At 38.7% G+C, this 11,746-nt stretch overlaps 1 protein-coding gene across 1 annotated transcript; it reads right to left on the minus strand.

Moving 5' to 3' along the window:
- Positions 1-7,949: 7,949 nt before the first annotated feature.
- Positions 7,950-10,804, minus strand: LOC128354966 (fibronectin type III domain-containing protein 11-like). The gene is made up of 2 exons (XM_053315089.1): positions 10,664-10,804; positions 7,950-8,699 (listed from the first exon to the last, which is right to left on the minus strand). The coding sequence occupies exons 1-2, from the start codon at positions 10,802-10,804 to the stop codon at positions 7,950-7,952; spliced, it is 891 nt and encodes a 296-aa protein (XP_053171064.1).
- Between the last annotated feature and the right edge of the window lie 942 nt (positions 10,805-11,746).

The raw sequence follows: 11,746 nt of genomic DNA on the forward strand, positions 1-11,746 counted from the left end.
GGCCTAATGTTTACAAACAAAGGTAACCAGTTAACGTGAAAACCAGTTGATTTGTAACACCGAGTTAGCAGCTGAATTGGCTGCCGAGCTAGCAACCGAGTTAGCCGCGATCGGGGAACATAGGTACACTCCCCAGGTTTAACTGCTACTCCCACTGGCGTTACAATGTAATGTACCTCAGTGGTTTCAAGTCAGTTACAGCGAGGGTATGTTCGCTTCCTGTTTTCAAAATAAAAGCACCAACTCTATTGGTATGGTTTTCTTAATAATAAAAGGCAACAGGTGTTTATTTTGTGAAAATGACCGGAAGTGCGTTACTCGCTACGGCTAACTTGAGTGGCTCCGAATTCGCAGGAACAAAACTTTAAGCAGATGTTATTTGGACAAATTAGCGTCACATTGTGAATCTAAAGGGCTACTTTCTCACGTAAAAATGTTAGACATGTGGATAAAGTGGTATATTTACAGAGTTAGAGCTAAAATAAAATCTGCTTCAGCCTGCTGATTTCAGCTTGGGTAGGAACAAAATGCATTATGGGTTATCGTGTAGTTTACTGACTGGTCTGCTCACGCCGATCAGGCTACAGAAACAAGCAATCATTTTGAGTTGGGAGTTAGCTAGCTAATCGATTGCACACCACTCAAAGAAAGACTTCCAGTTGAAGACTGGCTGACGTTAAACACTGTTGTAAAATTAATTGGTCGAAATTAGTCGTTACCCTGTATGATTCATCACTTGACATGACGCTGGCTAATCGATTGACGCACTCGGCACCGGACCTGGCAACCCGACTGCTGGAATAACTTTTTGGTTGTTACGATCTCGAGACATTAGATGGCGTTGTTCTGCTCATTCTACATATTCTACCTTTAAAGTACTGTTTTTTCCGAGTGTCTGTGAACGCGTCTTGAGAGTGAGACTTGCAGTTAGCTACAGGTGTGTTTGTTGTTAGCCTCTGCATAAGAAGACGTTAGCACGTGTGTGGCTAGTGAGCTACTGATGTTAGGTTTTTGGTTTTTTTTGGCGTTGGCTACGGCCCACATTAAATGGTAAATGGTAAATGGACTGTACTTATATAGCGCCTTTCTAGTCTGTGCGACCACTCAAAGCGCTTTACATCATACACATTCACCCTTTCACACACATTCATACACTGATGGCAGGGGCTACCACGCAGGGTGCCAACCTGCTCATCAGAGGAGTTTAATCATTCATACACATTCACCCACCGTTGGCACAGCAACGGGAGCAATTTGGGGTTAAGTGTCTTGCCCAAGGACACATCGACATGTGGACTGGAGGAGCCGGGAATCGAACCACCAATCTTCCAATTGAAGGACGACCGCTCTACCTCCTGAGCCACAGCCGCCCCACATTAGCCTGTGTAACAGTCAAAAATAAAAAGCCAGCTAACGTCTCGGCGTGTGGTTATTGAGGGACGTTACAATATTTTACTTGATTCTTTTTAGCTACTGAATGTGTTTGATGCAGTGTAAAAATGTAATATTATACAGTCATCTCTTGTCACTGAATCCAGGTTACATGTGCTAGAGCATGCAGATTGAGAACCTATTCAGGATGAGGAATGGTGTTTTTATGGACTGTATTTAATTACATTGAGTTTAACATTTACTAAATGTGTTTACCACTGCACTGGTTTCAATAAATGCCTAGTTTTGTAAGGCCATCTCTTGTCTGACCCATTTCTATTTTCAGGGGCTTTATTTTGAAATGTAAAATTTTAGAGTCATTAGTTTCTAACAGTGTTACACCGTAAAGATCACATTACGGTACAGGAACAGTTTTAATAAATATTACAGTAATATACTGTCTAAGGAGATTACAGTAGCAACTGTAAAATAACAGTATAAGGGCAACAGTATTATACTGTAAAGCTGAAATTCTATACAGTACATTACTGTACTATTTTTAACGGTAATTAACTGTTTTTTAGATTACAGTAAGGATACTGCGTTAGGGTTAGGGTTTTTTTACAGTGTAGGGTTTGTGTGAAAGTAAAACACCTTTATCTCCCACAGCATGTTGTAACCCACGCAGGTCCTCATCATAGCCAGTGTGAGAACCAGGTCATACATCAGTCACAGGCCTACATTGCGTGACACTATGATTTAAGTGGGAGTATTGCTCTCTATAGGTCAGAAACAGGGAAGTGGGGTATTTCCAGTAGTAAAGAGAGACAAATGGGGAACTAAAACCTCAAGAATATAACTGGCAACTTTAGATTCTTATCCCCTTATTATCATGTCCCAGGTGTCATTAGGTGCCCACATTTTTACGTACTCAATGGTGGGAGCATCTCCACCCACATGTTTTAAAATGGACTTTTTCAATCACTATAATTTTCCATTTTTTAATAACAATATATTTGTTTTTCCAGTGGCAGTAGTATTGTGGGATATGTGAGTGTACACCATTGATGAAAAAATAATGACCCAGCCCTATGTAAACCTCACTATATCCTGTAATACACATTATAAAATACAGCCTTTGTTCTCCTGTCTTGATTTGCCTTGTTGTAAGGATTGTTGCAAGCATACTCTGGTTGGTTGAAATAAAATCTTAAAAAAGAACGTATAAACTGAATGCACTTCAAAGCATACTCATCAGTAAGTGCATGCAACACCTTTTATATCTGTATTCAGATCAGTACATTCAGTATGCTACAGTACATTTCCCCACTTGGTTCAATCAGACACTTTACACACAAGCTATTTTTACTGGATTAAATAAAAAAGATGAAAGTTTTTCCAACATTTATGTTAAGATTCACCCCAATGCTGAGGAGACAAGCCTATGCTACAGTTCCCACCTCACACAGAAGGCAGACAAGAGCCATGTCATCAGCATAATATCCTCATTTCTACATGAATAATAGCTCACTGAGCTAATCTGCATCATTAGATCTATGTGACACATGGTTTTTGTAAGATTTAATTGACAGTGACATCATACACAATCAACCCAGTAACATTATAACAAACAAATATATTAAATTACATATACATATCTCATGTGAAACAACCAATATTATTCTAATGTTGGTTATGATAACAATAAATTACTGGAATAATGTTAACGATAAATAAAGATTCTTACCCTGAAATGCTATTTAGTAGTTGTTCTGGAGCTTACCATCATATCACATGATCTTCATCAGTGTCATGGAGCTGTAGATGTTCCAATTTTAAGGACTTCTCATCTATGTTGTGCAACTGTAAAAAAAAAATTAAAAAATAATAATAATAATAATATTCTTTACCTTAGAAAGAGCAGAATATAAGTAGAAGAATAGTGTATTTTTAAAGCCCATCAGTTAGTAAGAAGCTGTGTATTGAGAGTACAGTAGGTACTCAATCAATCAATCAATCAATCAATCAATCTTTATTTGTATAGCGCCAAATCACAACAAAGTTATCTCAAGGCACTTTACACATAGAGCAGGTTCTAAACCAAACTCTTCAGGTTTTAACTTTAAAGAGACCCAACATTCCCACATGAGCAACAGTGGAGAGAAAAAACTCCCTTTTAACAGGAAGAACCCTCAGACGAGACTCAGAGTGGGAGAACATCTGCCTCGACCGGTTGGGGTTAAGAGGAGAGAAAGGAAGGAGAGGAGAGAAAGGAAGGAGAGAAGAGAGAGGAAGGATAGAGGAGAGAAAGGAAGGATAGAGGAGAGAGGCACAATGAAAATCAACAATGAAGCTAGAAGGTCCGGGACTGGAATCTGTCATCCGGACGTCTCCAGGCCCAGATTACCTGTGAGACCAGAAAGCACAGACAACTCAGAGGAAGAAGTTTAGCTTATTGAATGCATTAATAGAACATGAATGTTAATACTCACTGAGAGAAAGTATCTTTTCTCAATATGGCGGGGTTTTTTGGGAGTTTTTTTACATTACAAAGTGGGCTTCTCTGGAAATGTATCCAGAGGTGAACATAAAGTTACAAAGACAACATTTTTGACATTTTCTATTGTCATGCATTTCAACGTCACTGATCATCCCTGCAACCAATATGTGTTTATTATGTCAGACAAGCTTTGTGCTGTAGATCAAATCATTATTTGTTCATAGCTATGTTAGCAATATAAAGTTAAGAAAGATATGTACGGTATGGCTGAGTGTAGTACTGGTAAATGTAATCATTTTTATTATTCATTTTACTTGGAAAGAGTCCATTACAAAGTATAATATATTATGAAGCTTAGTCAAAGTTCAGTGAGGAAGACTTTCTTTTCGCATGCTCACGTCTGTAGTTTTATTTTATTCTCATCATTTCCTTGCTGTCATTTCCTGGGGCAATATGGTTTCTCCCTCTCTTCTTCAGTGCGTTCTTAGTGTTGTTTTGCACATGTGCTACATTTCTATTTGTCACATGCTTGCTTGCTGCTGCTGCTGCTCAAATAATAGCATTTCAAAGCATATCAGGGTAGTTCGTGATCAGCTTTTGAATGACATGTCAGGTATGATATTTTTGCTATTGTGCTCATGTGAATGTTCCAGCAATCAGTCAGCACTGGTTGTTCTCAGTGGAAATGTGGAAACGTGCGTGCAAATATTAAGTAATGTGTTCTCTGGAGCTTGAATTTAATATCCGGATTTATTTTAGGCTGTGTTGCTGTTTGTCATCAAGTTTTACTTCCTCCCTCTTAGAGCAGCAAATGTAACTACATGTACATACAACTAAACACACACACAAAAAAGAAAAGGGTAAAGTCACCACAGCAGATTACATCAGCAGTTGCTAATTAATATTAATTCCATGAGTGAGATGCAGACAGTGAAATTAGTGTGCCTGCTTCAAGTTGTGCTGGGTGAGCTGCAGCCTGTGTCCGGCCAAAGATCATCTGTGAGAGAAGATGCTTCTTCATTCCGTAAATTAGTAAGTCAATTTATCATCATTATATCAAAGGCCTTTCAGTACACACATCAGTAAGTGAATGCATGTAGTAGCCATCACTTCACGGTTCAATTTATTTCTCTCCATATGCTGCGCTCCAGGCATTCCCAATAGCCCACTTTTTTTTTTTTTTGGTTTAATCATCGAAGTTTTGGGTCAGCCTTTAGTCCGCAGGAAGTAGGAAGAAGCTCACATGCCTCAAGAATGCACAAGTTCATCAGCTGCATCCTGTTGTGTGCTTAGGAAACAGTGCTCATAGGTCAGAATCTGTAGTGGTCCTTACTAGCACAGCTCTAGTGCTTATATGGATTTCCATCCATCCATTCCATCCATCTATCTTCTACCACTTATTCGGGGTCGGGTTGCGGGGGCAGCAGCCTAAGCAGGGAAGCCCAGACTTTCCTCTCCCCAGCCACTTCGTCCAGCTCTTCCCGGGGGATCCCGAGGTGTTCCCAGGACATACTGTAGTCTCTCCAGTGTGTCCTGGGTCTCCTACCGGTGGGACTTGCTCTAAACACCTCACCAGGGAGGCATGCAGGAGGCATTCTAACTAGATGCCCTAGCCACCTCATCTGGCTCCTCTCAATGCGGAGGAGCAGCGGGTCTACTCCGAGCTCCTCCCGGATGACCAAGCTTCTCATCCTGTCTCTAAGGAAGAGCCCAGCCACCCTACAGAGGAAGCTCATTTCGGCCGCTTGCATCGCAATCTTGTTCTTTCGGTCACTACCCAAAGCTCATGACCATGGTCGTGGTTATTTGGATTTGAGCTTTTAATTATATTTGAAAAGTTTTGGTAGAGAGCTTACCATGCTTACACTGTTGATACTTGTGTATAGCAAACATAACAGTTCATTTTTTTGTACCTTGTCCTTGAGTTGACTCTGTTTCTTAAAATTCAGAGCATGTCAGCAACATCCTGACCCATGTCTTGCAAATGGATTGGCAAGCTTTGTAATTGTGGTCCTTTCACCTCAAGGAGGACAGTGTACTAAGTTCCTCAGAAAGAAAACACATGAAAATTGAATATATGTCATAACTTTCATCAGTAAATGATTGCGTCACCATCAAAAATGCGATTCACTGACAGGAAATGCATCAACGTCCAATGTCTTCTATGACGTGTTTGTTAAGTGCATGCCTCAATGAGCTTTTCCATGCAGTCATTATCAAAGCATTAAAAAAAGACCTGCTCATAAGGCAATTGCTTATCAGATTTGGGTATGTTTACTTTGTACGTTCACAAGCTTTAACCTTGTTTTAACAATGAAACAACATACTGCTGACAAAGTCAGTCCCTAGTGAGGGGACCTCCTGCTACAAGCTACTGATATATTAACTGTTTATGGTGTTGGTTTAGTCTTTCAGTCTTTCATTTTGGAAACTTGCTGTATTGATTTATAATTATGTTGAGTATTTCTGATGTCAATTACACTGCTCATGTGTTGGAATGTCCTGTGTTTTTAGCTTTTATTTCTTTGTTGTTACTGCTTTAAGGATGTTCTGAGCGAGACAAGAACAGACTCAACAGATTGATTAAAAGAGCTAGCTCAGTCTGTGGCTGCCCCCTGGACCCTATAGAAGTGGTGGGAGAGAGGAGGGTTTTAGCCAAACTGTCCTCCATCATGGACAACACCTCTCACCCTCTGCATCTGACTGTGAGGGCCTTAAGCAGCTCCTTCAGCAACAGACTAATACACCCCAAGTATAAGAAGGAGCGCTTCTGCAGGTCATTCATTCCAACTGCAGTCAGACTGTACAATGCTTCACTATAGTTGCACTTTAGGGTCCTTTATTTAGTTTTTTTTATTTTATTGTTGTACAGTATATGTTATATGTGTGTGTGTGTGTGTGTGTATGTATGTATGTATATGTATATATGTATGTATGTGTATGTATATATATGTATATGTATGTATGTATGTATGTATATGTTATAATTGCATAGGGTCATTTTATTTAGTTTTTAATTTTATTGTTGTATACATTTGTTTGCGTCTGTAGCAATGAATTTTCCCCACTGTGGGATCCATACATTTATCCTTATCCTTATCCTTATGATGATAATGGCAATATGATGTTTGCTGGGGTGATGTGATCTATGGTTTGCCCTTTAATTAAGGACAGGTGAACAGGTGTTCAACAGGGGCAGAACGGCAAATCATTTTCAACCACACAATGCGAATCGTTGAGAAGCCTTTTTTTCTTTTATGAAGATTATTTAATAAAAAGTTCTAATGATGATATAAAGAGGAGAGTGCATGTTGATCTTCTGACTGCTCTTTTAGGCTTTCAGGTTATTTTTTAGAATACATACATGATGTAACCTCAACAGCCATGCAAGGTCTCAGATGTGGTAAGCAATTGCATATATCTGTTGGTCGGTGGTTTCATGTTATGTCTCACCATTCTTTAGCAGTCTCAGTCACTGCTAAGCTCCTTTGCTTCAATCATTGTTGATTTCTATTCATCAATGTCTGTTACTACCTAGTGTAATAACTACAAGTCACTCCTGATCACTAGCATTGCCAGCTAAGACCCATTCTTTGCAAGCAAGTCATGCTGGCTAAATTCAGATTGTTAGCTGATCAAGTCATTGTGTCCGTTAGCATTGCTGGTAGTAATGGAAATGTATTTTTAAGATATGATTTGGAAGAAGGAATTTTAACTTCTCCCTAGTAACAAAACAATGAGACACACGGTGATGATCAGGAACAAAATCATCAGAAGAATCAAAATTTCATTCCAAAAAGTTTTTCTGTTTGCCGCTTAGATTGAAATCAGAGTATCTAATAGATATTAGACCTTAACACTGTTCCCATGTGCATTTTTGTGGATGAGTTCTGCCTTTAAGTTTCAAAAAAAGGTGACTGTGCAGTGTGCAAACAATTCTTCATTTCTCAACTTCATTGTCCACTATGCTTTTTTCCCAAAAGCTCCTTTATTAACAATAAAGCAGAATAAATATATTTATCTTAGTAAATATGGGACGCTTGGAATTCTCTTCATTCTTGTCATATTCAAAACACTCTCATTTAGGAACATTGGTGGTCTTCAGGATGATAGTGTCAGTCCACAGTTCATAGACCAAGTTTAAAACATCAACTCTCTTGACAGAGAACTGATAGTAGCTGTCAGGGGTCAGGTTGCTGAATTGTATACAGTATGACTGACATGTGGTTTTAATAAACTCGCCCTGGTCAGCAGTTGGATGAAGGCTCTTTATGAGGATCTCAAATTCTTGGCCGAGCTCCTCCGACTGCTGAGTGGCGACTTCCCAAAATAAGTGTGCAGTGTACGAAGTCACATGTGACTTACGACGGTCAAATACCACTGGCATTTTGATGGCCAGAGACACACTGAGCTTCGCCATCGGGTATTGACCTGTGTTCAGGATGAGCTGGTTCGGCAGGTCCAGTGGACCAAGATTCCGAGTCATACGGTCCTCAAAGTCATCCAGGTACTGGTGGGTTTGCCGGAGCTTCTCCTGCATGGAAATTGCCATGTCCCTGTCCAATAAACCCTGGTTGCACTTAATGATGAAAACTTCAAGCTCCCGACAGCTGCTGATTATCTCGTCGTAGAGCATTCCCAGCAGAGAGAGTATGAGCTTCACCTGGGTGTTAGCTAGGGTCAAGGCACCCTCCAACCTCCAATGGTCAATGAGAGACAACACTGTGCTGTCAGACAAATTTAAAGTCTGCTGCTGTTCTTCAGTTGGAGGCAATTCATGCTGGACTTCCAAGTAGTAAGAGCTTCTTTGCATGAGTTGCAGCTTTTCCTGCAACACCTTAGAAAGACAGCAAATGAACTTATGAATCTATAGGCCCTGTCCTCATAACACATCCATAAAACACAGTGGAAGAATGTAACTAATTCCTTTTAATCAATGACTGTATTGAGTATTTTCATTTTATGCTACATGATACTTCCACTCCCATACATTTCAGATTACCTGTCTGATATCAGGCAACACCTCAGAAAGAAATATTTTCCTACTGCACCACGTTTATTTGACAGGTTTAGTTACTAGTTCCTTTTCAGATTAGGATCTTACATAAAAACAGCGTTTAAAAAAACATTGTGTTGTAAAAATTTAATTTCCGACCTACTTGGTGTTTCGCCCTCTTGCAATTAAGCAGTGTGTGGTTGTGTCTTCTTGTCATGTGTCAGATGTTTATGAGTTGTTACTTCTAAAATGGTTCCATTTAAATAACTGTTCAAGGCCCAGATATTTCACGAAAAACATTAAAAAGAAGAAAAACAAATCCTATTTTGTGTATCAAAGTGTTGCTTTTTTCTTCTTCTACCCAAATCATCTCACGGCCCTTTAGAGGGGTTCAACCACTAGGTCAGGAACCCCTGGACTAAAATAGCTATAAAGTAGGTCAAGTTTGATCCACCTCCCTGCGGATAAACACTAACATGACAAACAACAACAACTTAAATTCAGAGAACAAATCTCATTATGTGAAACATTGTTCAGCCATAACCATATTCTTCTTTTTTTTTCTCTTGACCCTTTCCTTCTCCTTTTCTATTCCACATAAGTATTACAACAGTCAAGTGATTTAGGGTTAAGGTAAAATAGCTAATAACACTTTAGTGAATTCAATTCTTCCTTTCTCCTTTTTTTAGCAACACTAATGTCAGTGCCTTCAGACTGATATTAACACTGCATGAAAAAGGCAGACCCCTTATCTATTGCCATGAGACACTGAGGCAGTGGGATTGATGATAGAGGACTCCAGCAGAAATGCAGAACCTGACTCAACTTCTGCTAACACACTGCATTGGCCAATAAGCTTCACATGCAAGCAGTGGTAGAAAGTAATTACATTTACTCTACACTTTACCAAGTAGGTGCTTGTACTTTATGCTACGTTATACTTCCATTTCACCACATTTCAGAAGGAAATATTGTACTTTCTACTCCACTACATTTATTTGACAGCTTTAGTCACTTTTCAGATGAAGATTTGAAACAATAATATAAATAAATAAATAATATAACAAGCTTTTAAAATACAACACATTGTTGACGACGAAACCAGTGGTTTCCAACCTTTTTGTACCTTTTGACATCTTACTAAAAGCAGCGTGTAGGCGGGGTCACATTTCAGATGTCTATGAGTTGTTGAGTTGTATATTACTGTTATAACTTCAGTAAACAATCATCTACTAGTTAACCAATTGAGTATGTGGTTTAATTGACTATATTAAAAGTGCCTTGAGATAACTTTTGTTGGGATTTGGTGCTATATAAGTCAAATTAAATTGAATTGAATTGCATTGCATTGAATAGTTAAGCAACTATTTTGATAATCAATTAATTGTTTTGAGGAAAAATGCCAGATATTAGCTAGGTCCAGTTTCTTAAATGTGGGAATTTGCTTCTTTTCTTCATCTTATGTAATAGTAAAATTATATAACAGGATTTTAGGCTGTTGATTGGACAAAATAAGCAATTTGAAGATATTGAAGGCTTGCCAACATTTTAGTTGTGGCCTTGAATGTGCACATTCTGTATTCTAATCACATGGACAATTGAGCATAAACAGCACTGTAGCTAATGACAGACTGCTTCATAGTTTTTCAAAAAGTAGCTTCCATGCCCCTGTTCATTCCTCTTTGCTCACTCAAATGTAATTATAATGTTAAACTGGCCTAATGACATATGATAACGTATAAATTGTATTGCAGTAGCACATAGCATTACAAAGCTCTTCATTATGGTATACTGACCGTGATGGAGTTTGCATTAAGTCTGGTGCAGAACAGATGTGTAATCTGGTTGCGGAGGTCCAGCAGGGCATCATGTTGGCTGCTGGCCTCCTGGGTACCACACTCATGTGAGCTCACACAGGTCAGATTGACATCATCCATGGTAACTGTAACATACATTTACAGCTGTAAGCATGGACATGTACAGTATGTGTTTTACAAGCCACATACAGACTATGTTTTTACTCTTTTGACTTTGTATTTCATCTACAAATGTAGTCTGTGGATATTTTTGAAGCAAACTGTGAATGACAGTATGATAATGTAATAAGGCCTCTATACCAATGCTATAATGAGCATAAATAGCTTTTGTAATATTGGTACAGAACCAAGGTTTGCTAACAGAAACATAACATTAACTCATATTTTGGTCTCTTTACAAGTCAGGAAAAACACAAATTCACAATTCTGCAGGTGCTTTTGTCTGAAAAGAGTTAGTGTTACCAAGTATGTGAAAGCAACCAACATGTTTCACTGGCTTTCAAATTCCAACTATCTAACATATTTCAGAAGTGTCTGCAGGCCCCACATGCCCCTGTGCTTTATGAAGTGAAACTGAAACCAAGGAAAACTGGCACACTAATTCGGCACTTTTTATGCTTTTATGCTTATATGTGAATACATATGTGTTTGCCTTTGTGAAGCACTGAGGTGCAAAATCTGCTTCCTTATTAAAGTGCTGTATAAATAAAATAAACTTGAAATATTGCACTATTGTCACAATAAAACGTAGTATTAGAAATGTTATAATTGTATTTCACATTACACAAATAAATGAACCAAGAAGACAATGTATGATTGATTTTCTTGAATTGCACAATAGATATAAAACCTTGTTTCTTCCCCATTCATTCCTTGAATGGTATATGATGAATGTTGACCAGCAGTGAGAAATAAAAATTCCAACCAATAAAACCTTCATTGTGTGTCTAAAGTCCAGCGGCTAACCTGACCATAACCACTCGAAAGTCCAAACTCATTCCTGGACCTAGTCATCTTTTACCACGCCTTCCCTCATCTTTGAATTACAGTATAATCTCTCCA

Source organism: Scomber japonicus, chromosome 3 (genome assembly GCF_027409825.1).
Source record: "Scomber japonicus isolate fScoJap1 chromosome 3, fScoJap1.pri, whole genome shotgun sequence".
NCBI classification, from domain to species: domain Eukaryota; kingdom Metazoa; phylum Chordata; class Actinopteri; order Scombriformes; family Scombridae; genus Scomber; species Scomber japonicus.